Source organism: Arabidopsis lyrata, assembly GCF_000004255.2.
Source record: "Arabidopsis lyrata subsp. lyrata unplaced genomic scaffold ARALYscaffold_7, whole genome shotgun sequence".
Taxonomy (NCBI): Eukaryota; Viridiplantae; Streptophyta; class Magnoliopsida; order Brassicales; family Brassicaceae; genus Arabidopsis; species Arabidopsis lyrata.
The window spans coordinates 22,856,053-22,881,935 of record NW_003302549.1 but is presented as its reverse complement, the minus strand read 5'-3'; the positions used below and the strand labels follow the sequence as shown (position 1 = coordinate 22,881,935).

Genomic DNA, 25,883 nt, shown 5'->3' with positions numbered 1-25,883 from the left:
TCGGCCCATCGCGGTTCGGCCCAACCCGATAAATTCGGAAAGGTAAAAAGGAGAAATCGCAAAAGAGACAAAGGGAACCCTAGATCAGCTCCTAGGCTATAAATAGCAGGAAACACTGTTGAGAAGGGGGAGACCAAGAGTTATTATCCAGAGAATTGAAGAGAGAATTGTTGCCTAGCTCATTTATCTCTAACTTTCTGGTTTTCCGTTCTGTGTTCTGGTTCTCCGTTCTGTACTTACGGTTTTCTGTTCTGTAACTTATTGTTCTCTCGTTCTTCGTTACGGTAGTTTATTTGGTATTGGTTTGGTCTGCAGAAACTGGTACTCTAGATTGAGCCGGTTTGAATCGTTTCGGTTTGTTGAACGTGAAGAAAATTTGATGCTTCCACTACAAAAAAAGTCCACATTGATAGCACTAGACGATAGCGCATTTTCCCGAACTGCTATAATAGATGAGTTCGTGATTTTGGTTACCTTTTAATAGCACCTGATAAATGCTAAGACCGAAAATACTTAAGCGGGAAACAAAATTGACCTATACCGCCAACACTTAGAAAAAATTTATTCACTTAAGCGCCTTTTGTCTTTTATTTTCCCTCACACTTCGCGAAACAGAACAAAATCGCCTTTGGTCAGTCTTCTGAGTTTAACTCTCAGATCCACAAGTTCCTTCGAATCCCAGTGAATTCTGTCAAAACAAAATCGATTCCAAGCCTAGCCAAAACTACTGACCTTGTCGCCGGCCATAAAATCGTGCTCCTCCGCAGACACATTCTTCAGCTCCGCCGCCAGTGAGCTAAAATCGAAGGCAAGTGTTTCTTCCCTACTCTAATTTCCTTCTTACTCTCTTTTCCATGTGATTTTGAATTGCTCTTTGCGATTTTAGGGTTTAGATGTGATTGCATTGTTTCAAATTATCGATTTTAGCTAGGGTTCATATGCAATGATATGTTTCTTTTTTTTTTAATTCTTCTTTGCGATTTTAGGGTTTATATGCATTGATCTGTTTCTCAAGCTAACAAATTGGATTTTGATTGAAAATAGGGTTTCGGGTAATTGAGAAGTTTATAGATTTGGGTATTTGAGTTACAGATTTCGGTACATATTTGATCTGTTGTATATGTTCTCTCAATGCATGTCAAGTTCTTTCTGTTTTGTAAGATTGTTTATGCTTTAAACAAAGTCTGAAATTATCTTTAGATGCTTTAATTATTGCTTAAATGTAGACTGATTATGCTATTTTCATGTGAGGGAGATTGCAATGATGGGGAACTGAAGCTTTTCTTGTTGTTGGACAGCCACGACAGGTAATCAAATTATCTGCCTGTTGTTCTTTTTGTCTGTCCTTAAACTATGAGATGTATAATAGTTAAAGTTGTTGTTATGTCTTGTTGTTTTCTTTTATGGCTGAGGTTGTGTAATTAGGCTATAGACAATTTCAGACTTTGTTTATTTGTTCTTGACAAATTTTTTGACTGTTGTTTTGTGTTTAGGTTGAGATACTGTAATTTGTTAATGTGTGTTTACCATTGTCTACTTTCTTAATTTTCTGAACATGATATGAGATTGGTTTGATAAATATTGGTGTAAGAGCATGTATTTGTGATGTGGTCTGAGGTTGATTGAGTTATTGTCTTAACTGGAACACTCTTTTAATTTTGCTTTTGGTTTGAATTGTTGATACTAAGGTTTTAATTAAGCTTAGACCATATAATGTTGGACAAGTCATGAGTGCATCTATGCAGGTAAGACAGTACATTATATAGGTTAGGTTTCATATGGGGATTGGTTATTTTAAGAGTTCTTTTTTTCCTTTTACTTCTTCATTGAAGAGCTGATCCTGGTTATGAGAGAGGTGCTCGGAAATTTGTACGGGATGTGGCTGCGGCGTTAGGTGACATTGACATGATAATATGTCCCTGCAAAGACTGTCGTAATGTAGAACGACAGTTAGGCAGTGATGTGGTAGTTCACCTTGTAACTAAGGGGATGGATGAGGCTTACAAGATGCAAGTTGATTGTATCACCATGGAACGTGAACTCAGTGGCTGAAGGTGAAAGCAGCAATGTAAATGACTGGAATGAGGAAATTTTGGAGTTATACAAAGCTGGATTAGGTGATATTCCAGAGGCTGAATTAGCTGAGATTGCAGAGGGTGAGGACAAGAGAGAAGATGAGTTCCTCGCAAAGCTAGCTGATGCTGAAACACCATTATATCCAAGTTGTTCAAATCACAGCAAGCTGTCCGCTATTGTGACTCTGTTTAGGATAAAGACAAACAACGGCTGGTCTGACAAGAGCTTCAATGAACTGCTTGAGACATTGCCAGCCATGCTGCCCAAGGACAATGTGCTTCACACATCACTGTATGATGTCAAGAAATTTCTGAGGAGCTTTGATATGGGATATGAAAAAATTCATGCATGTGTAAACGACTGCTGCCTATTCAGAAAGAAGTATAAGAAGCTCGACAAATGTCCCAAATGCAATGCTTCGCGGTGGAAGATTAATATGCACAATGGTGAAGTAAAGAAAGGAGTCCCACAAAAAGTATTGCGATACTTTCCGATAATCCCACGGTTGAAAAGAATGTTCAGGTCTGAGGACATGGCCAAGAACCTAAGGTGGCATTATACTAACAAGAGCAGTGATGGAAAACTCCGTCATCCGGTAGATTCTGTTACATGGGATAAGATGAATGACAAGTACCCTGCATTTGCAGCTGAACAACGGAACATGCGGCTTGGACTTTCAACAGATGGATTTAATCCATTCAACATGAAGAACAGTAAGTATAGTTGCTGGCCTGTTTTGTTAGTAAACTACAACTTGCCTCCTCACCTATGTATGACGAAGGAGAACATCATGCTAACGTTGTTGATTCCTGGTCCACATCAACCTGGTAATAGTATGTGGGAAAAATACTGATAGTATGTGGTTGAAGTATAGCAAAAAGCATGTGTTCATGTGTCATAGAAAGGGTTTGGCACCATCACATAGGTATAGGGAAAAGAAGACTTGGTTCGATGGAAAAGCTGAACATGGGAGAAAGGGTAGAATTTTAACCGGTCATGAAGTTTTTCAAAACCTGAAAAATTTCAAAAATGACTTTGGTAATGTGAAAGAATCTGGGAAGAAGAGAAAAAGGATTGACTGTGTTGAATCTGTCTCTGATAGTGATGGTGTATCCAGTGAATCCGAGGAAGATGAGGAAATAGAAGTGGATGAAGAGGAGTTATCAAGATGGAAGAAAAGATCAATTCTTTTCAAGTTGTCTTATTGGGAGGTATGATTAGTGTTTTTATTTTCAGAATTGTTCAATTAAGGTACTCTTAAGTTGGGATCCTTATGTACTGTTTTTCATCTGTTTAGGATCTCCCGGTAAGGCAAAATTTGGATGTAATGCATGTAGAGAGAAATGTTTGTTATAGCATTGTCTCTACATTGTTGCATTGTGGAAATTCTAAGGACGGTCTTCATGCACGGAGAGATCTGCAACATCTTGGTATACGGAAGGATCTGCATCCTAACACACAAGGAAAGAGAACATACCTTCCTGCAGCACCATGGTCACTGTCCAAGGCAGAGAAGAAAATATTTTGCAAGCGCCTATTTGACTTTAAAGGTCCAGATGGATATTGTTCTAATATATCCAGAGGAGTTTCATTAGAGGAGTGTAAGGTAACAGGACTCAAATCACACGATTATCACGTATTGATGCAACAACTTCTTCCGGTTGCACTTAAAGGATTGTTACCAAAAGGTCCAAGGACAGCAATCTTACGCTTATGCGCATTCTACAACCATTTGTGTCAGAGAGTTATTGATAGAGAGGTTATTTCAGTAATGGAAGCTGAAATTGTGGAAACTCTTTGTATGTTTGAAAGGTTTTTCCCTCCCAGCTTCTTTGATATCATGGTACACTTGACTGTACATCTAGGAAGGGAAGCTCGCCTTGGAGGACCAGTCCATTTTAGATGGATGTACCCATTTGAGAGGTATAGTTTAAGTGTACTTTATTCTACAATTTGATTTGTATTGACTGTCTTTGATCTTCCTAAAAGTTATAACTTTGGATTTGCAGGTACATGAAAGTTATGAAAGACTTTGTACGAAATCCTGCAAGACCAGAAGGTTGTATTGCTGAGTCATATCTCGCACAAGAATGCATGCAGTTCTCTAGTGATTTTCTGAAAAAGACAACAAGTGTAGAAGAAAAACCAGAGAGGAATTTAGAGTATGTGAACAACTCTATACTGGAAGGCCGTCCTATATCTGCTGGATCTTCATTTACTTTTACTGAAATGGAGAAGAATATTGCCCATTTAGCTGTCATTCAAAATACTGCAGCCTTGGATCCATATGTCGAGTAAGTTCTGTTTGTTTCATACATATACCTTGTCATTTACACTGTTAATATATCAGACTGATATTTTCTTTTTGTATTTCTCTTTTGCAAGCATGCACCTGCAATATCTTCAAGAATCAGATCCAAGGTGTAGACGTGATGCTGGTTTCTTATGGAATATGCATGCTAAGAATTTTGCATCTTGGTTAAAAAAAGAGGCAAGTCAGCTATCTGAAAGTTATTTTGATTATGTTATGTACTAATAATTTTCTGACTCTCATTTTAAACATTTGGTAGATACCTCTAGCTTCAGCTGAACATGAAGAAACTATTAAATGGTTGGCATATGGTCCCCGATGTAGTGCAAGATCATATACTGGTTATATAGTGAATGGTCAAAGATTTCACACAAGCTCAGTTCAAAAGCAAAGTCAGAATAGTGGGGTTTACTATGAGGCAACTTCTATGTGTAGATCTAGTGCTAAAGATACTTCACAGGTTGTTGATTTGGTATCTTATTACGGGAGAGTCACTGACATCATATTGCTGGACTATAATGTGTTCTATGTTCCTATATTCCGGTGTCACTGGACAGTTAGAGGGAATGGAGTTAAGGTAGAAGATGGGTTTACTCTTGTAAACTTGAATCAAAGTCAAGTCAGTTTTTTGAAGGATCCATACATTCTAGCTTCACAGGCAAATCAAGTCTTTTATTCTAGGGAAGATGATTCATCAAGCTGGTATGTTGTTATGAGAGGTTCTTCAAGAAGATATAGTAAAGAAGATGTTCGGGAAGGAAATGCAGAAATTGGTCCATTGCCAGCAGATGTGAACATGGATGATGAAATGGATGAGTCTGAAAATGCTAGAACTGACTGTGAAGGCATATTTGTGCCAAATGTAGCCTTTTTGTCATTGTTATTTTGTCTTGTTTTGTGTTTTTTGCTGATGTCTGTTTACTCCAAATACTTGACTGTTTGATCTCAAATGTGTTGCTGCAGTTGCTTGTGCTAATTCCTTTTCTTTTTGATGCAGGTGATTTAAGATGGGTCGACCAAAGAAGAAGGGTGGAAAAAAAAGAAAGAATATGGGTGCAGATGATGAGCTTGAATATATTGGTAGTGTGGAGCCGCAGACTATAGCAGCAGAGCAGTCTTCAAATGAGGAGCATCATGTATCAGATCAGGAACCCATCAGACAAGAGGAAGAAGCTGAAGGTGTTGCTGAAGAGACAATTCCAACTGCAGCTACTGATCCAGCTGGAGTCAATGAAGAAGAACCTGAAGGTGAGGTTCAATTGAGTGATGAAACTGAGCCTCCTGCTAAGCGTAAGAGACAGAGAGGACCAACAAAGATGAAGAACATTGCCAAGGATCCAACTGTTCGTGAAAGAGTTGACTACACTCTCATGGGAGAGCCTATTGGTTCTGGATCAGTTAAGCTGGCATCATATGTAGGTACATTGGTACGGGAACATGTTCCTATCAACATTGATAGCTGGAAGAGTGTTAGTCAGGATATCAAAACAGTTCTCTGGAGATCTGTTCAGGTGATATCTTCTTTACAGTTAGAATAGTTTTATTTAGAAAGTAATTAGACCACATTTACTTTTCTTATTATGTTTTGATGGTAAGTGAATGCAGGCAAGGTTTGAGGTTGATGAGGAGTTCCAAAGGATTGCTGTGCTAAAGCAAATGGGGGGTCTGTGGAGGTCATACAAGTCACGCATTGTCAAGAATATTAATTTGGCTCCGAATAACCAGCAAAGAATGAATCTAAGACCAATGAATATTTCTCCAACAGAATGGCGTAAATTTGTCAAACTCAAGACTAGTGCAGACTTTAAGGTATTGACTTGGAATTATGTTAGATAAATTTATTGAATGCTGATTATTAATATTAATTGTCTTTAGGTTGTGAGTGACAAATATAAAGAAAGGAGGAAGAAACAGATACCTCACACTACAAGCCGGAAAGGAATGGTCAGGCTAGCAGAAGAAATGGTAAGCTTACACTATCTTTGTTGTTTCCTCTGAAGAAATATATCTACTCTGAATGGTTTTCTGATTTTCACACAGAAAATTGAGAGTGGAGATCCATCTGAAGTGACAAGGCTAAAGGTTTGGGTGAAGTCGCGTATCAAAAAGGATGGTACGCCAGTGAATACAAATGCTGCAGAAAAGATTGTAAGTTGAAAATATGTTTGACAGTCTTCTTGAATATTTTCCATTGCTTCTCTTCCACAATATATGGATGTTGTTTTACAGAGGAAGGCAGCTGAGCTGGTTGGAAGTGATGCTCCAACAGATACAACAAATCCGGAGGAGGATCACCTCTCTCAACTGCTAGGACCTGACAACCCTGGAAGGCTGAGAGCAATGGGTAGAGGCATGAGCAAAACCAAACTAGCTTGTTTCCAGGTGAAGACCAAGTGTATGACTGATATGCAAGAGAAGCAAATTCAGTTAGTAAAAAAGGTGCATCAGTTGGAGGATGAAATTAGCAGAATGAAGAATCAGGTTAGAAACATTAAGAGTTCCCAGATTATTCATTAAGCAACTGATGTTTGAAATAGTTATTGAATTGACTTTCTTGTTCATTTTACAGAGACATGAAGCTGAAATTGGTGAAAACTCAGCTGCAAGAGTAAGTGATTCCTGCTGCTTGGTTTTGTTAGATCAGTTTTCCCTTCTGACCTATACTTGTTATTAACATTTTGTAGAGTGTAAACAAAAGAGCACACCCTAAGTGTGTGTTGGTTGACTGGTCGGGTTCTGATGATAACATTGGTGAGGGCCGTATTCTTTCTTCTGATCCTGATGACATAGTGAATGACTGTCGTCTAGGCCCGACAGATCTCAAAGTCTTGGTTGAAACTGCTACTAAACCTGATGCATTCCTGTGGAGACCTGCAACAAAAATGTTTACTATTGAGGAAGCTGTTGGACAAATTATTGCATGGCCAGCCTCTAAGTGTGTTCTTGTAGACAAAGAGCTTAATATAGAAGACATTGCGCCAACGGTAAGTTTTGGTCAGCCTGCTAATGAGTTGATATTTTTATGAGCTTTAGTAGACTAATTATCCTTTTTCTGAATGTGTTTGACAGGGCCTAAGAACAAATTCTTTGAACAAATGTAAACTGTTGGATTTGTCTACAGATGAAGTGATTGTTGCTGAGGGTCGTTGGCAGACACAAGAACCAACTGCATTAGTTAATGGTCTTCCTCTAGGACCAAAGGCTGTCAAAGTTTTTGTTGATTCAGTGCAGATACCTGAAACATTTATATGGAGGCCTACAATTGAAATGACATACCTTGAGGACTGCTTGATGGCTTTTGTATCATGGCCTGTGAATAAAGTTGTTTTTGAAAATCCTACAACTACAACTGGTCAGAAATCTCCTCTTCAGAAATCAGCATCAACTGATAGGCCATCAAGCTCTAAATCTTCAGATGAGACAAAGTCTGCAGCCACAGAGGTAAAAGCAGCATCAACAGTGTCTAAGTCTCCAGCAACAGGTTCAGAATCTCCTATCGAGGATGCAGGTGTTCAAAGCTCTCCTATAAAGAAAAATCTACCAAATCCACAATCTCCTCTCCGGAAATCTCAGGTATAAGTTTCGTAAATGTTATGAATTAAGTTTCTTATGTCAAGTCTTCTGAGTGTTGGTTCATTGTTTACATGGCAGCGTCTTAATCCAATTGTTTCCAAGGAAAATAAGAAGTGCAAGTTGATGGATATTACTGGAAAGAAGCGAGTTGTTGCTGAAGGACGCTGGGCTACAAACGATCCAGCACAGAAGGTTCACTTTGTTCCCTTGGGTCTTGATGCTGTCAAAGTATGGGTAGATATTGTGAAAGTCAGCGATGCATCAGTTTGGAGGCCATCAGAGGAAATAGCCATAATGGAAGATGCCCTTGGCACAGTCATTGCATGGCCTGAGGACAAAGTGATCATGTCTTAAGGTTTTCAGTCCTCCTACTACTTTGTTTTGGATACTAAGTAGAACTTGGTCTGAGACTTGTTGTGTGTGTTCTGGATTTATGCTACTAATTCGTTTTGGATACTAAGTAGAACTTGGTTTGAGACTTATTGTGTATGTTCTGGATTTATGCTAGTGTTTAATATATGTTGGATTTCGAATCATTGATGAATCAGGGTATTATATGAAACAGGTTTGGTGTCTATCTCAACCAGAAACAATTGTGATCAAAACGCATATAATAGCATCTAAATAACTGTTAGAAAAACTGCTATGTTAGAAAAGTCTATCATAGCTTTCAAAACGAGTAATTACATAATTTTTTCTTTAAATTAAACGCTATGATATACTGAATCATAGCATATACTGGAGCTATAAAAATTAAAACTAAAGCTTTTTAACATAGCTATAGTATAAACACCTACCATAGCATGGAAAATGACTAATTACATAATTTTTAAAAAATAGAAGATCCTGATAAAAAAGCGTTTAGATAATGCTATGGTAGAATACTCTAAGATAGCATACATATCTGACGCTATTGTATGTGGGGGTTCTACCATAACAGGGGCCTAACATAGCATTTATGAAAACGCTATTGATTACTTATAATAGCGTTTTTCTCAAGCTAATAATGGAGATATTTCTTGTAGTGTTCATCTTATATATTAAAGGAGAAGTCGAAAGTGCTCACGTTCGCTCTCAGAATATGAGCAGTCGTTTTTGCCCCCCACCCTTTAATGAGATTAGATTAGTGAAATTTTCATATTATTAATTCATAAAAAGTAAACAGAAATTAAAAAATGTTAATATACTATATACGTTTTGGTCGTCGTAGGTTCGGAAAAAAATTAAAAAAAATCGGCCCATCATGTAGAAACCCTAATTTGTGTATTAATTAACAAAACAAAAGCCCGTCTAAAATATACCGCCTTACTTGAAACCCTAAAACCATCTATTGTAATTTTCTATAAATATTATCGAAACCTAACAAAATAGGTTTCATAATTGTCGGCTGCAAGCTCCATACATAATGGCGATGGCACCGCGGCGAAGATTATCTCAATTATAATAGTTTAGGTTCACGATGGATAGGACATCGGATTCACTACGTTTAGGTTAAAAGAGAAAAATATCTCCGCTACCATCGCCAAAGAAAATAGTGATGTCTATCTACGTTTATCATCGAAGACTTTTCCAGTAGTTTGACATGGCGATTGTCGATAAAGAAGAACCATCCCTGACGATGGTATCAAACTTTCTCCGGTTTTTTGGTTCATGTTGGTATAGTTATGTCTCTCATACAGAGGAAAACTTGGTTTTGTCTCTGAATTTCAGCAAGAACAGAAACGAGATCGGATTTAAGGAGATGAGAAACGTTAAAATCAATGAATCGATCATGTCAGACTAAGTTGGTTTGGAGACGCTTGAGCTCTTTGGCAGCGATTAGACCTTCTTTTCTCATTTCTTTCTTCCGTCTCCATATCGATAGGCTTGGGCTTAAAGCAGATCTTGATTGGTACGTATGCGTCGAAACAACACTAATTTATCTGTTTCTTGAACCAATTTGGCTAAGAAGATAAAGAACGCAGCTTTGATGAATCAAATAGTAGTGTCTTCGAAGTTACACATATTTCTCTCAAGATATTTGTTTGCACTTACAATAAAGTGGGTTAAATTTTCATAGGTTGTAGAAGAAGGAAGCAACGGGAAACCCAAAAAAAAGCTTCTTTGATTTCCTCTTATATTGGTTGCTTCTTTCCGGTGGTTTTGTCTATGGACATTAGTTTTTCTGTTTTCTTAGGTTTGTGTCGATCTCAAAATGCAGGATTGATAAACCTGAGTGTTCCTGTTTTTAATTAAAAAGGTATATGTTTTTGCAAATCTCTTTATTAGTGGAGTCGAGACATGTCATGTGATAGTATTAATTAGTTAGATGTATCTTATAATTGCTTAGAGTAAGCTTATTTTTTTTTGAGCTTTTAGGTATGAATAAATTGTAGGCTGAAGTTCTGCTAGGAACTCATTCAACGTGTATGTCAATTATGGTCAATTCCGTAAGGATTCGAAAAACGTATGTTTTTACCATCCAATGATGTTGCTGTATTTAGTTTACAATCTTCCAAACAGACTTAATCATGGCTTCTTTTGAGAATATAATCTGTGAAGCTTGGACACATGATCACATCAACACATGGTCAGAGAGTTCAATCAAGGTGAAATTTCTACAATTTATTATTAGTAAACTGCAGTAGAACCAATAATTATTTTTAAACGTTATGTCAATCAATCTGATTACTTTATGAATTTTGTCTAATATGATTTCATTCGAGTTTGTTTCCCATCTTTAATATAAATAAATATATTCTTTTATATATTATTATTTTCCTTTCATATTGGTTTAATTCTTAAACATTCGGTTTTTCGGTATAATTGGTTTTCCGCTCCAATGACCGTTCTTTTCGAACGGTAATGAAGAATGACTCCTAAGTTAACATTGCTATGGTTTCTCCCTCAAAAACTTGCAGTAGATGAGCCCATTCCTCTCATACGAAGATGCCTAGGCGATGATTGTTGTTCTTCTCTGGGATGTAAATGATATAGAACTATTGTAATGGAATGGATTTCATCAATCATCATTGTTTAAAAATATTTGGGTCTTTGTTACCTTCGTTATGAGAGTCTGCTTTTGTTAATCGTTGTTATGTTATAATTGAAAACTTTTGATTTTTCATATTTCTAATACATGTGTATGTAGAGAATATCAGTCCATATCAGCAAGATAGGAATTCTCTGGAAATGAAGTCGTAAGGTGGATAGAAAAATAAAGTCCATAATCTTATGTATTACAAAGGGAAATTTTGCTTTCTTATCTTTGGAGAAATAGAGGTATGAGATTGAACAGTGTACTCATCAAAATTTTTATTTCATTGGCTTTGACTTCAGTTTGTAATCACGTTAATAAACATAGGGATTCAAAATTATGTTTCTTATATTACAAGGAATCGTTTGAATAATGGAAAATCAAGAACTCGATCATTAGTATGTCATTTGAATGATAAGCGATTATGAAGACTTTATGTTTTATTTCCTTTCATAATTAACAGTAGCATCGAATTCGCTAAGCTTCTAAATTAGAAGTTTTCATATTGTTTAGGTAGTTGTCAGCTGTGAGTTATAGGTTTAAGTGGTGCCAACATGCAGGTCTTGTGATCCTTGAAGCTAACTTGGTGGATATGAGGCCATGAGGGAGCTTTGTAAATAAAGCAATATGCGAGTTGAGGTCAAGGGTCAAGTTAAAGTTTATAGGGTTAGAGCATAGTGGTGTATGATGCTTATGTATTGGAAGTAAGTGACATGACCGAGTTGTAAATACCATGTGATTTGAATTCGTGTTCTATTCCCTCACTGAATATGAAGGGCATTCTTATGTGTATGTCAAGCAAGTAAGGGTAAAACTACCAAGAAAGACATATGAGCAAAATGTGTCACTTCAGATTTATGATGGATGTAGGGGTGGATAAGGTGAAGAGTTAAATATTAGTGTTTTAAAGTTTTTACCTAGATGGAGCTTTAGGCATGGTTGAGGACACAGACCTAGATGGATCTTTAATAAACTTTAATTCTCTTTAGTTTTTGCTTGATTGGTTTCATTTGCCCAGTTTACGAAGGATTATCCTTCTTTGATGATCCTCTATTTCGTTGTAAATTTCTCATTCTCAATATCTATATCAATTTTCTTGTGAAAACTTATTTGGATTAGCTTTTCATTAATTAAAAACTACCCTTAATGAATCGATATAATGCAATTAAGGAGTCTACTTGTGCAAGTATTATAATTTTGTTAGGTTCAGAATTACGGTGATGATAAGTTTGGTTATAAAAGTATAATTTTTGATGGTCACGATTTGGTGAATATTGTAGTTGTCAAAGCTTCAAATGTATACAGAGGAGATGAGAGACAAGAGGAAAATCATAAGGGAGAAGATTCATAAGGTCAACCACTTTCACAAGAAGACATGTACCAATGTGTTAGTCTTATAGTGAAGAGTGTCATGTTTTTAATTTATTATTAAGTAATTCATGACTGTAATTCTTTCCATTGAATGAGTTCGACATGTTTACTACGACAACCAATTTATGACCTTACGATGGAAGAACAGATCAACCAAAGACGCCACAATCAACCACATGTAACCACCATGATCGATATTACTATAAACTTAATGAAATTAATATCGGGAGTGTTGTCATTCACAACAAACTAAGTCCTCAATGTATTGTCATTCACAATGACACGGTCTTTGGACGAGTGCATGTTAAAGATTTCGATTTTTATTTTATTTTTTTTGTTTTCGAGATGTTTTTTGTCTTTACCTGTTTGAACTGTATATTTTCTATAGCACGTATGCCAACTGGATAATGTTTCACGATATATATCACCCTTTGCTTTGGTCATTTACCTCATAAAACATGTAAACGAGCTAACGCTCAAACGAACAAATTTATAAATACATCAACGTATTCAAAAAAAAAAATGCCGCCTTTGACGAGGGTCGACGATCTTACCCCTTATGATAGAAATCGAGTCATTTGTGTCAAGGTTTTGTTTTTTTGGTTTGAGAATTTTGGGAGGCCCGACCAGAAGTTAGAGATGATTCTTGCGGATTTAGAGGTTAAACACTACTTTCACGTTCAGAATTTTGTTTTTATCGCGATTTGCCTTACAAACTTTATGCTTATCTTATTCTTATTATTTAGGAGACTAAGATTGAAGCTACTATTACCGGTGGTCCGTTTGATCATGATAATATAACTGGCTTGAGGGAGGACACATGGTACTTTCTATCTAATTTTTTGGTTCTGTACTTGCCGGAGTTGATGAGTAACACGTCCAACATGTTTCGTATATGGTTCTATCGACCAACTAAAATGACCAGCACGTATGAGCGGTCACCAAGTAAGTGTATTGAGCCTGAAAGATTTAGCCGCATAGATCCTGACCGAAATTCCGATTGGTACGTTTTTTGATTTAAAATTTTTTTTGTTTGGTTCTAACAAAACAATGGGATAGCTATACTTTAAATCTAGATACGGTGGGATTTATCGTTTATATCGACCGCCTTATACGGATCCCTTATGTTTCTGGCCAATACGAAAGGGGTAGAGGATGTAACTGTGTCTACTTCGTCTTAAAGAATCATAGGTGAGTTTATTTTTTAATTTGTATGCCAAAATTCATTTATTTATGACGTTTAGTTCTGGTTTGAAAATTAATAGGGGATTGAGATTGAGATATTGCACGATAGGAGATTTAGCCAACTATTTTATGAGAGTATGGGTAAACCGAGAATATGGTCATTCGTACCTTCGTGATCCTGTATTTTGTGTTTTGAGGTTTTGGCATGTTGAAGAGTATAAAGGTATTGACTTATATATATTCATCGTATTTTCCAACAAACAAAATTTAAGCCGGTTATTATCTTATTTTCTCTCATCGAATTGAATATTTTACAGGAAAACCATGTCTCATGAATAGGGTTGGATGCTCTAGATTTTATCTTGACCCGGAGTTTGACGAACTTGAGGAGATCAAAGAACGGTAATATCAGTATTTCTAATCATATATTTGTTGCATATACGTAATTCATATGTTTAATGATCTGTTAAAATTTTATATATAGAGTACACTCTCCACCGCTTATGCTTGGACCGCTACGAATTCAAGATGTTCCGATTTGGATAATTGAGTGATCATGGAATTTTCTACAAATATTATTAATGAGTCTTGTGTTGTTATGGGTTTTAAGGAATGTATAATTACTTATTTTTAGAGGCAGTATGCTTCATCTTTTGTAATATTATTGTCGAATTTTGAAATCTCATAACTAAATTTTTATCATCAAAATTTCAATGTTTCCCGTAGTTTTATGATCTTGAAGAGATCAAGAAACGGTAATATTCAGGGTTTATCATGATATATTAATTGGATGTTCGCATTTGTTTCAGATAATAACCTAGCAAGATTTCTATACATATTACACTCTTGATGGCTTTTACTTGGGCTACAAAGAATGCAATATATTCAGAGTCGGATGATTGAATGGGTCATGGAGAAGTCTACAAAAATATTTGATTAGTTTGGTGTTCTTATGAGCTATAATTGATGGACAAATCATTTATAGTAGACACGTTATGTTTGATCATTTGTAATAACAAAATCGTATTTTAAAGTCAGTAAACTATTTTTGATCTTCATAATTTAAATTTTTTTTTGAAAAATCATCTTACCGCGTAAGGCGCGGGTAACTACCCTAGTACAAAGTTAAAGGATATGTCTCTGCCAAACATTAATAGTGATGCTTTGTGAATAATACTTGATGGATTGGGGTTTGTGTTTGGTTTTGGTTCTTCTAGACCGGTTTTGTTGGTTTTCATTGGATTGTTTGGGTTTATGGTTCAGTGTGTATAGAAAAATTCTGGTCTGTTTTCTTACATTTGTTGTTGGGTTTTGTCTTGTAAAAAGAAGCACTTTCAATAGGTTTTCTTTCTGCTTAAACCGGATCGGAAACCGTATTTTCTGGTTTTGCATAACACCGATCGTTATTGGTTTATGAACAAATGAATTGATGGCCAACCTGAAAATACCACGTCATCTAAACAACGCTAGTAAAAGCACAAAAGCAGAACATATTCGGCACATAAGTGTGATTGTACATAGTCATCAACACGAGACATAATCTAGTAAGCCAAATTCAAATATTTGATTTTGAAATTTTTCTTGTTCATACCGTTGTACATATCTCTATTGGGAGATCGATGAAATCAACCCAAACCGAATCGAAATCGATGGAGATTACGAACCAAAATCAAAATATGATTATGGAAATGTTGTAGATTTTCATATCCGTGTTTGGGATATTTAGCATTATCTAAAAATATATGATTTATATTTAAAGTTAAAAATACGACGATGTTGATGTAATCACCACTACAAAAATGACATGGCCAAACAATACAGCTTGGTACGAAGATGTCGGACATATATAATGCTGATCCGGTAGTGACGAATTCGAATCTGATCATGACAACTGTACAAGTTTTTTCATGAACGAGAAGTTTGAAGAGCGACCAAGACTTGTGATCTAAAATTGTTGGAAATAGAAAACTATGATGATGTATTCTCTATGTTGCTATCCATTAAACATGATGATGAACCAAGACCGTGGTATAAACGTCGACGGCCTAACGGTTGGGTATTGTAACAGCTTTGACCCTACAATCGGTATAAACGTTGATGACCTAACAGATGGATATTTGACGTAGCGGAAGCTTCTAGGGATAGATTACGAAAGTAATCTTGAGTATCAATGGATCTCAAGCAGGACAATCGTAGCTCGGAATTCTAGTGTTATCGGAGATCAATGGATTCACGATAAACAAAGATTTCAAAGACTTCGTTTGAGAATACTCTTCTCAGTACTTATCAAAAGCTCTTTAATTTTATTAATCAAAAACAACCAAATACAATAAGAGGCCTAAGAAGGCTATTTATAATAAAACCCAAAAACCCTAAAACATAGAATATTCTAGAACAATAATTATTTATTAATTAAAATATGATAATAATAGATATTTGGAATATTTCCAAATATCTCGCTGCATCAGGTCTCGCCGGCCAAGAAAAGATTCGTCCTCGAATCTTGTTTCTGCACTGCATCAGCTCCCGCCGGCCAAGAAAGATTCGTCCTCGAATCTTCAGCAGGGTTTTCAGCATAAGAGATCTTCGAAGATCCATCTTTATCTCCAACTTTTGATTCTGTCCGAAATTTGCACGAACCGGATCTGACACGAAATTTGCACGAATTTTTCTTTTCCAATGTTGGGGTCGGATTCCATCCTTTGGCGCCGAGCCAGACTTAGAGCACTTCGGGAGTCTTTCAGTGATCACCTCGGGGCATCGCATCATTCGCCTCGGGGTATCCATCTAATCGATTTAGGATACCCGAGCCCATCGCCTCGGGGATACCTGAACGAGACGTCTCAAGCACCCGAGCCCAATTGCCTCGGGGGTACCCGAGCCAGTTGCCTCGGGGGTACCCGAGCCCAATTGCCTCGGGGGTACCCGAGCCAGTTGCCTCGGGGGTACCCGAGCCCAGTCGTCTCGGAAGTACTTGAGCCCAGTTGCCTCGGGGGTACCCGAGCCTAGTCGCCTCAGGAGTTTCTGAGCCCATCGCCTCGGGGACACCCGAACAAGCCATCCTAGAGTGCCCGAGCCAGTCCTTCCTGTGTACCCGAGCCGATTGCACAAGTTTCTCCGAGGTGAAGTCTTCATCATCACCCGAGGTAAAGACTTAGTAAATATTCGTCTTCAAAGTATCATTTCCAAGCAAGGCATCATTTCCGAAAAAGAAGGATCATTTCCGATGAACCCGGAAATGATAAAGAAGAATCACGAAGTATCGACTCAACTCAGGAAATCTTCCAAAAAATTCGAAGAATAAGGAAACTATCCTAATCCGCGATATTCTACGCCGACTTCAAGATAAATGGAAATCTTCCGAGAATATCGCTGGAGAGGCGGTTTATCACCCCTATATAAAGAGATTCAAGGCTCTCGCAAAGTGGGGGAGAGATCGCTCTAGAATTTACACTACGCAAAGCTCTCACAGCACAAACATCTTTTCTTTTACGATCAAACTCTTGTACGATCAAAACTACTATTTTCATCAATAAGATCAAGAACACCATCTTTGGTCACAATCGTTTCTGTTGTTCTTTGAGAATTCACGTTTTATCGTATCCCTAAATTAAAACCCTAGACAAATCTCGATTGTGTTAGTTTCGACTTCCACATCCAATTATTGCACCAGTCGGATATTGCACGAAATTTGCACATATCAGACTTTCCATATCTTCTGCAGAAAACACGAATTTTGCACAAGTCTGATTTTTCATGATTTCTGCAGGAAACCCTAATTTTGCACAGATTTGATTTCGCCCGGATTTTGCACGAGTCAGATTCTCGAAAGCAATTCCTCGAAAAACCAAATCAGTAACTATGACGTCATCTTCATAAACATCATAGATTGGATCACCAGCAATATCCTTGTAATCTTCATACAAAGCTTATGGCTCGGAAGTTAGAACGTTCGAATTTAACTTCTCAACGAGCAAATCATAAACCCAGTTAACTTAACGCTGGTGCACGATTCTTTTCACTCTTGGCTCGGAAGTTAAAATTATTAGGAAAAACTTTTCACTCTAGCTATTTGACATTGGTATCGGATTCAACTCGGAAATATTTTAAGATAAAAAGTACTTTGACATAATATTCAGTGGATAAAGCCGTCCAGGCATGTCTTACACAAAAAAAAAAAAAGACATAATATTCAGTGGATAAAGCCGTCCAGGCATATTCAGTGGAACGCTATGCATCTAAGAGCAAAAGAAAGGATAAAAAGACATCTCGGGATCAGATCGAATCTTGGCTAACCGGCGAAACTTGAGCTGCCTCGGTATCTCGGTTAGAACCTGCCTGGTCAATAACACCTACTGCGGCCGCGGTGCCTTCGATCGATCGGTTCCCAAAGCTATCATCAACAGAATCCGGAGAAACCGGTGGAAGCTTCAGGTCTTCTCGCAGCTCGATTCCAAGACGGACGTACTCTTCCTCGGCATCCCCATACTCAGCCGTCCATTGAAGGACCTCTGCCTTCTCATCCTCTACCTTTTTCCCTTCCTCCAGCTCGGCTATCAGCTCGGCATTGGCCCGCGCTTGCACCAAGTACATGTAGCGCGTGGATACCTTCCCGAACTGGTCCATCTTCGCCTCGATAGCCTTGACCTTCTCGGCAAACTCCCTTTTGGCTGCCCTCCGTTCTCTGACAATCTCCTTCTCCCGGAGAGCCTTCTCTTCGGTAAATAACCGATGGAGGCGTGCAACCTCGGCCTCGAGCTTTCTCTGAGTCCGCAGGCTATCCTCAGAAGCTTTCAATCGCTCCACCTTCTCGGCCTTGGCCAACGCCTCAGCTTCTTGTTTAGCCGTGATCGCCTCGGACAACCTAGCTTCGACCTCAGCTCGGAATGTCTCCGATCTCTCACGGGCCAGCTTGGACTTCCGAGCTCCAAAATCATAGGCCCGAACCATGGAATTCATCGAATGGAAGGCCTGAAATAGAACAAGAATCATTAGCAAGCAAATATGGAAACGATAGTAAAATACGTCAGGAACATATCGATACCTTCAGAAATCCAGCAGCGGTTTCACGGTAGTTTTGAGCCTCCAACAAGGCATCGGGAGCAGACAGTGGTGGACCCGAGCAAGAATCGACAAAATTCGCCGAAGCGATCTTGTCCTTGTACACTAGAGTTTCACTACGACTCCTCTTCTCCTTCCTAGAAACTCCCGAGCCATCACCTCGGGGTCTTTTTCCCCTAGTTTTGGATTTCGCCTCGGCGGCTGGAGCAGCAATAACTAGAGCCCCTACCACCTCGGGGACATCGGTCGTAGGGGAGATATGCCCGATCACCTCGGGCACGATCGAAGCCATATCCCGAGCTTTATCAGTTGCCTCGGCACCAACAACGACCTCAGGGCTGGCCTCGGGAGGAGTAGGAGGTCTGAAGTTTGCCTCCAAAACAGCTTTTTCCTTAGCCGCCTTCTTTTCGGCAGCTTTCCTGGCTCTCAGAGACTGCGCAGCGCCCTGCATCTCGATAAGATGATCTAGGCGATGATCGGACGATTCGGAAGAAGACTGGCAGGGAGCTCCGTGCAGCAAACACAAGGCTCTCTCAATTCTTTCCTGGGAGAAGTGTTTCGTCCAATCGCACTTCCGAGCAATTAGTTCGTCGTGGAGATCTAGAAAACCTTCGGGAACGTCTTCAAGAAACGACGGGTCCCGATCGGCATGAACAAGAAAAACGGTCAGTAAAAAGGTTAAAGCAAAACAAAACAGCAAATACGGCTTCGGGCATAGTACCGATTTGTCTCCACTTTCCAACAACTTTCCCTAAGTAGTCCTCGTGGACACTATACTCATTCAAGGCTACGTAGAAGAAGTTATCGGTGTATTTCTCATCCTTGCTCGGGAAACCACCGATAACCCTCCTATTTGGCCTCGGAGATATGTAAAATCTCTCAACAGGGCCTGGTATACGCCGGATCTCCAGGAGATTCCTCAAGTGGCTAAGGCTGACAATATTGACCGTCTCAATACTTCGGACTAAAATCCCCACTAGATGCCGCAGGCCTCGGGTCGTTATCTGGGATAGAGCAATCTTGTACGACCACAGAAACGCCAAAATTGGCCTCAAGATTGGAAGCCAAAGGTAGCAATGGTAGAAGAACCCCTCGTAAAGGGTGAAAAACCCCTCGGGCGGATCGTCTGCTCGCTCATTCGGAGTTGGAAGTCTTAGTTCAATCCCCTCGCTAAAACCGAACCGGGCCTTGAGATCCCGAAGGGAGTCCTCCGTGCATAAGGTGGAACCCGGGGGATCGGGTTTCCTAGCTTTCTTGGCTCGTTTCCTCTTCTGTTGACCCTTGGCTGCTTGAACTTTAGCTTGAAGCAACCTGGCCGCCTCGTCAGAGTCATAATGAACCTCCTCGGCCTTAATTGGAAGAAGAGGCGCCTCGGGGGCATTTTGCCAGCATGAGACTCCGGCTTCACCAACTGCCGGTGGATGGATCCCCCTCCTATTCAAAATCGCCTCGGGATCATCAGGCAAATCATGATCCCGAGCCACATCTGCAATCGTGTCTTCCCGAGCAATAAAACGGCTCGGGTTTTCTTCCCGTAAAGCCGACTCTGCATCACTGCCACGGTACAACTCGATATGACGGTCCGTGGCGTCCGCCTCGTGGTCACTCGAAGAACTCCAGACCATCTTTCTCTTGTAGACAGGGAGAAGAGTGTCGCCTCGGGGCGAATCGATGGAATCAAAAAGAGACATTTTCTGGCTCGGGCAATTGAAGAAGTTAATCGGAGGAACAAAGCTTGGCAGATCGGAGAAATCAACCTAGATCTAATAATGGTGGCGCTACGACGGAAGTATAACGAAAAAAAAATATAAAATGGAAGAGCTCAAGATCAGTGAGAGAAGAGAACGAACCTTGAGAATTTTCCTTTGCAGTTGCGAAATGAGAGAATGAGTCGGAGGCTTAACATTTATAGGGATTTAAGGCGCGTCGGGTACGAACGAGCCGAATAAGACACATTGTGTCCGCATCTAAGGCGCGTCGGGCACGCGCGAATTGAATAGGACACTTCACATCCGCACAAATCTTGGGAATCAGCGAAAGGACCTTTTCACTTCTCGAGAAGGAATTCCAACCGTCACACGCCAAGAGAAGATGAAACGACAGAGGAATTCGAATCGCCCAAAACTTTAAAAGGACCGAACTGTCCGAAGTAAATGGCTCGGCCCAATCGTCATAGAGCTCGTCACGCTTGGTTCTCCAAACTAACAAGCTGGGGGGCTAACTGTTGGGGTCGGATTCCATCCTTTGGCGCCGAGCCAGACTTAGAGCACTTCGGGATTCTTTCAGTGATCACCTCGGGGCATCGCATCATTCGCCTCGGGTTATCCAATTAATCGATTTAGGATACCCGAGCCCATCGCCTCGGGGATACCTGAACGAGACGTCTCAAGCACCCGAGCCCAATTGCCTCGGGGGTACCCGAGCCAGTTGCCTTGGGGGTACCTGAGCCCAGTCGTCTCGGAAGTACTTGAGCCCAGTTGCCTTGGGAGTTTCTGAGCCCATCGCCTCGGGGACACCCGAACAAGCCATCCTAGAGTGCCCGAACCAGTCCTTCCTGTGTACCCGAGCCGATTGCACAAGTTTCTCCGAGGTGAAGTCTTCATCATCACCCGAGGTAAAGACTTAGTAAATATTCGTCTTCAAAGTATCATTTCCAAGCAAGGCATCATTTCCGAAAAAGAAGGATCATTTCCGATGAACCCGGAAATGATAAAGAAGAATCACGAAGTATCGACTCAAATCAGGAAATCTTCCAAAAAATCCAAAGAATAAGGAAACTATCCTAATCCGCGATATTCTACGCCGACTTCAAGATAAATGGAAATCTTCCGAGAATATCGCTGGAGAGGCGGTTTATCACCCCTATATAAAGAGATTCAAGGCTCTCGCAAAGTGGGGGGGGGGGGGGAGATCGCTCTAGAATTTACACTACGTAAAGCTCTCACAGCACAAACATCTTTTCTTTTACGACCAAACTCTTGTACGATCAAAACTACTATTTTCATCAATAAGATCAAGAACACCATCTTTGGTCACAATCGTTTCTGTTGTTCTTTGAGAATTCACGTTTTATCGTATCCCTAAATTAAAACCCTAGACAAATCTCGATTGTGTTAGTTTCGACTTCCACATCCAATTATTGCACCAGTCGGATATTGCACGAAATTTGCACATATCAGACTTTCCATATCTTCTGCAGAAAACACGAATTTTGCACAAGTCTGATTTTTCATGATTTCTGCAGGAAACCCTAATTTTGCACAGATTTGATTTCGCCCGGATTTTGCACGAGTCAGATTCTCGAAAGCAATTCCTCGAAAAACCAAATTAGTAACTATGACGTCATCTTCATAAACATCATAGATTGGATCACCAGCAATATCCTTGTAATCTTCATACAAATCTTCTGTTGAAGAAAACATATATTTATCGGCTTGATAGAGACACCCGAACGACATGGTAAACGAAGAACCGTTTCGGCTCTGATACCAACTAACGTAGCGGAAGCTTCTAGGGATAGATTACGAAAGTAATCTTGAGTATCAATGGATCTCAAGCAGGACAATCGTAGCTCGGAATTCTAGTGTTATCGGAGATCAATGGATTCACGATAAACAAAGATTTCAAAGACTTCGTTTGAGAATACTCTTCTCAGTGCTTATCAAAAGCTCTTTAATTTTATTAATCAAAAACAACCAAATACAATAAGAGGCCTAAGAAGGCTATTTATAATAAAACCCAAAAACCCTAAAACATAGAATATTCTAAAACAATAATTATTAATTAATTAAAATATGATAATAATAGATATTTGGAATATTTCCAAATATCTCGCTGTATCAATATTGTAGCCGATTTGACTCTACGACTCGATTTGATTCGACGGAAAAGTATAATACCATTATTTTGAAGACATGTCCAATCTCACATGTGTTACCATATATGCGTTTGCCATGGATATTAAGAGATCAATGAGATCGATCCAAACCAAATCGAGATCGACAGAGATTACGAACCGAGAACGAAATATGATTACAGAAATATTGTGAATTTACAATATCCAAATTTAGAAAATTTAGCATTATTTCTAAGTATATTAATTAATTTTAAATTTATTTTAATTTATTATAATTTTTCCTATACACTTTTGTATTTTTACTCTCATCAATTTATTAATCTTTTTTAACCTTTGGTGATACAAAGTTTTTATAAGCTATTATTGTTGTCCTGATTTTTACACATTTAGAACATTTCTCTTCTCTAAGTTTTTTTAAAAAGCGTCCATACATATCCTTGGGAGCTAAATCACGTGGAACTCGAACGTTCTCCAAATCCCACCATCACAACCATCAAAGTCAAAATCAATTAGTCCCACATTGGCTTTTAAACTTTACTTAGAATGAATATCAAAGACTTTGATCGAGTGGCAAAAAATTTGGTTAAAAGTTTTGACTTCCAAAAATAATATGTTAAGAAATAATTTGTTACATAAAATTATTACAAAATGTAGTTGTATCTTTCAAGGTTTTATCAATAACATTCAGATGACAAAACAAAAAAAAAAGATATCTCATAATTCCAAATGTTACGCATATTGGTGTTTATACATGCACCCATGGACATATATTTAGACCGGTTTGGTCCTTTTAAGGTCTAGGACGACTGGTCAAATCCATCACCACTTTTGTATATCTTAAACCATATAAACAAAAATCAGCTAAACCCTACCAACGAAATTCTATTTTAAATTGATTTATATAAGACTAGTTTGTATGTACAATGTAGTCCAAAATGATCTAACATTGTAACTATGAGATAGAGACATAGAGTTTTATGTTGTGGTCTCCTCTCTTGCAAGGTAAACTACTAATCATAAGCACAATGTAGATAAAATTGTCCATCATAAATCGTTAATTACATAGAAAATTGCGCATTCAAAAATCGTCTGAATTTTTATTTTCTTGTAACATATGGGATAGCATTTTCAGGTCTTATAACCTTTTTAAATGATTATTTCATTGTATCTAAAATTTGAGAAAGAAATTGAGTCTGCAAAACGTTACGTTTTTAGAGTGTCTGAAAATGTTGAAAATTGGAGATTATGATTACAACATGTTGTCGCCTAATGCACCACAAAAGCAGAGTATTTGAATCTTACAGAGAGCATGCATCAAGGATGAAAAGATTGCTAAAAGAAGTGGTTTTGTGCAATAAAAATATGAAGTGAACTGCGACAGTCTGAGAGCTATATACATTATTGTCTAAAAATATGAAACGAAATGTGAGGCACTAACTATTCAATTACTATTGACATTAATTCCTATAAATAAAAACTTGTAAATTAGAGATCAAGATAATTCGGCAAGTACTTCATAATTTTACTTTGTAGTTTGTAACGTGAGAAGGTTTCTGTATTTTCTGCTATTGATTTACATGCTATTGATCTTTATAGTAAAACAGACTAAAACATTAGAAAACATTATAAATTTAAGTACTTTGCTATGTTTTCTTTTTATCAAGTTCCAAGATACTTCCCACACCGGCTGGAAATGAACTTTTAGAATCCTTCTCCCATAATTAAATTCCTTGCGAAACACGTCGTTTGATTACCGAGGTTCAATGGCCGAGTAGGTTACTTCGGCCACAGTCCAAGATTCTTCGTTTAGCTTCTTTCGTGACGAGGAACCAGTCTCAAGATGACTTCTACGGACTAAATAACCAGGCGGTCCAGGCGGATCGATCTCCATTGTGTCGCTTGCGAACATGACAGACACTAATAACATCGTGGGTCTATCCTCTGCACGTTCTTGAACACACAAGAGACCAATCTGTATGCATCTTTTAACTTGGTGTGGTTGAAATGTTGATGAATCAAGGATAACTTGATCTATGCTGTCGAGCCCTTTTCCTTCCTTCCAATTCCTCCATATCTGTTCACCATAAAAAAAGCTTTAAGCGTTTATCAATCACAACAAAGAAAAAGAAGACGAAAATGCTTTGGATGATTATTAAACTTACATATGTAAGAAGACTTTCTTCGTTCTCCGAGTATATATAAAAGTCTCTGTTTTTTACTCCAAATATAATCTCAAGAAGCACGACTCCAAAGCTGAAAACATCTGACTTTGTTGAATAAGTTCCGTCCTCCGCGTATTCGGGAGACATATAACCGCTTTGTCAAGAAACAAGAAACACAATTGTGAGTTTTTGTAAAGTGTTTGCTTTATTTCCAAATGTAAAGATGATGCTGATAATTTGTTTGCTTACAAAGTTCCAACGATCTTTGTTGTGTTAGCTGCTGTCGTACGCTTGTCGAAGAGTTTACTCATCCCAAAATCTGATATCTTCGGAATCATATCTTGATCAAGTAATATGTTGCTCGGTTTTAGGTCCCTGTGGACCATCGGACGCCGCGAATCTTGGTGAAGATATAAAAGTCCCCGAGAGATTCCATTAATAATTTGGACCCTCTTCTCCCAGGTTAGCTTAGAGCTTTGGCTTTTGTCTAAGAAAACCAAACTCACATTAGTTTCTTTTCAATAACTTTTAACCTTAAAAAATACAACTTCTTAAACTGTGAGGCACTAACCGAATATAAACTTATCGAGGCTAGAGTTTTCCAAGTACTCATATATTAAAATCATCTCACCACCCTCAAAACAGTATCCCAGGAGCTGGACGAGGTTGACGTGTTGGACACTGGCGTTCAGACTCAACTCATTCTTAAATTCATCGATACCTTGAGTTGACATCTTCAACAATCTTTTCACAGCGATTTCTTGTCCGCCAAGTAACCTTCCCTGTTATATGTATATTATATAAATTACAAGGAATTTACTGAACTAGTAGATATCTTATGTGTATATATATGTTAATCTACCTTGTAAACAATACCAAAACCACCTTGACCGATTTTATTTGAATCCGAAAAACCTTGGGTCGCCACTACAACTGTTTCAAGTGTCATTTCCTCACAATGTAATTCTCCTGATATAGTCATTAGAAGTAAAAAATTACTTACTCAAGTGAAAAAAAAAACAATTTCCATTCTGACACAAATATGAAGAGAAAAAAAAAAAAAGATAATCACAAATGTACCAATAGGTGCGGTAATTGCTTTTGTTGGCGGTCTCTTTTTTCTTTTCCAAACGCAGACCATTATAATAAAACTTAGAAGAAGCAAAATGACAACTCCGACAATAATAAATATTATTTTTGTATTATTTTTTCCTTCGTCCCCTAAAACACAAGTAAAAATGTCACAAAATTTATCATGTTATTTATGTTACA

At 38.3% G+C, this 25,883-nt stretch overlaps 4 protein-coding genes and 1 long non-coding RNA gene across 5 annotated transcripts in view; 3 read left to right on the top strand and 2 right to left on the bottom strand.

The window, feature by feature from the left end:
• Positions 1–4,645: 4,645 nt before the first annotated feature.
• LOC110226277 lies at positions 4,646–6,529 on the top strand. The gene is made up of 2 exons (XM_021017332.1): positions 4,646–6,196; positions 6,263–6,529. The coding sequence occupies exon 1, from the start codon at positions 5,395–5,397 to the stop codon at positions 5,923–5,925; it is 531 nt and encodes a 176-aa protein (XP_020872991.1). The 5' UTR covers positions 4,646–5,394; the 3' UTR covers positions 5,926–6,196; positions 6,263–6,529.
• A 94-nt stretch (positions 6,530–6,623) lies between these two features.
• On the top strand, positions 6,624–7,954 carry LOC110226278. Its single transcript, XM_021017333.1, has 3 exons — positions 6,624–6,868; positions 6,957–6,995; positions 7,072–7,954. Exons 1-3 carry the CDS (start codon positions 6,728–6,730, stop codon positions 7,411–7,413), a joined length of 522 nt encoding a protein of 173 aa, XP_020872992.1. The 5' UTR covers positions 6,624–6,727; the 3' UTR covers positions 7,414–7,954.
• Positions 7,955–9,338: 1,384 nt separating this feature from the next.
• On the top strand, positions 9,339–13,254 carry LOC9304765. Its single transcript, XR_002330365.1, has 3 exons — positions 9,339–10,548; positions 10,861–13,007; positions 13,094–13,254. It is a non-coding gene; the product is annotated as an uncharacterized LOC9304765 (long non-coding RNA).
• Positions 13,255–17,807: 4,553 nt separating this feature from the next.
• LOC110226571 (uncharacterized protein At3g60930, chloroplastic-like) lies at positions 17,808–19,044 on the bottom strand. Its single transcript, XM_021018519.1, has 2 exons — positions 18,577–19,044; positions 17,808–18,503 (listed from the first exon to the last, which is right to left on the bottom strand). Exons 1-2 carry the CDS (start codon positions 19,042–19,044, stop codon positions 17,808–17,810), a joined length of 1,164 nt encoding a protein of 387 aa, XP_020874178.1.
• Positions 19,045–23,986: 4,942 nt separating this feature from the next.
• The window catches only part of LOC9306818 (receptor-like serine/threonine-protein kinase SD1-8), a 4,472-nt gene continuing 2,575 nt past the window's right edge, over positions 23,987–25,883 (bottom strand). The window contains 5 exon segments of the mRNA XM_021018518.1: positions 23,987–24,523; positions 24,612–24,765; positions 24,861–25,098; positions 25,183–25,393; positions 25,474–25,838. Of these exon segments, the coding sequence (XP_020874177.1) occupies positions 24,200–24,523; positions 24,612–24,765; positions 24,861–25,098; positions 25,183–25,393; positions 25,474–25,838 (1,292 nt within the window). The 3' untranslated portion in view covers positions 23,987–24,199.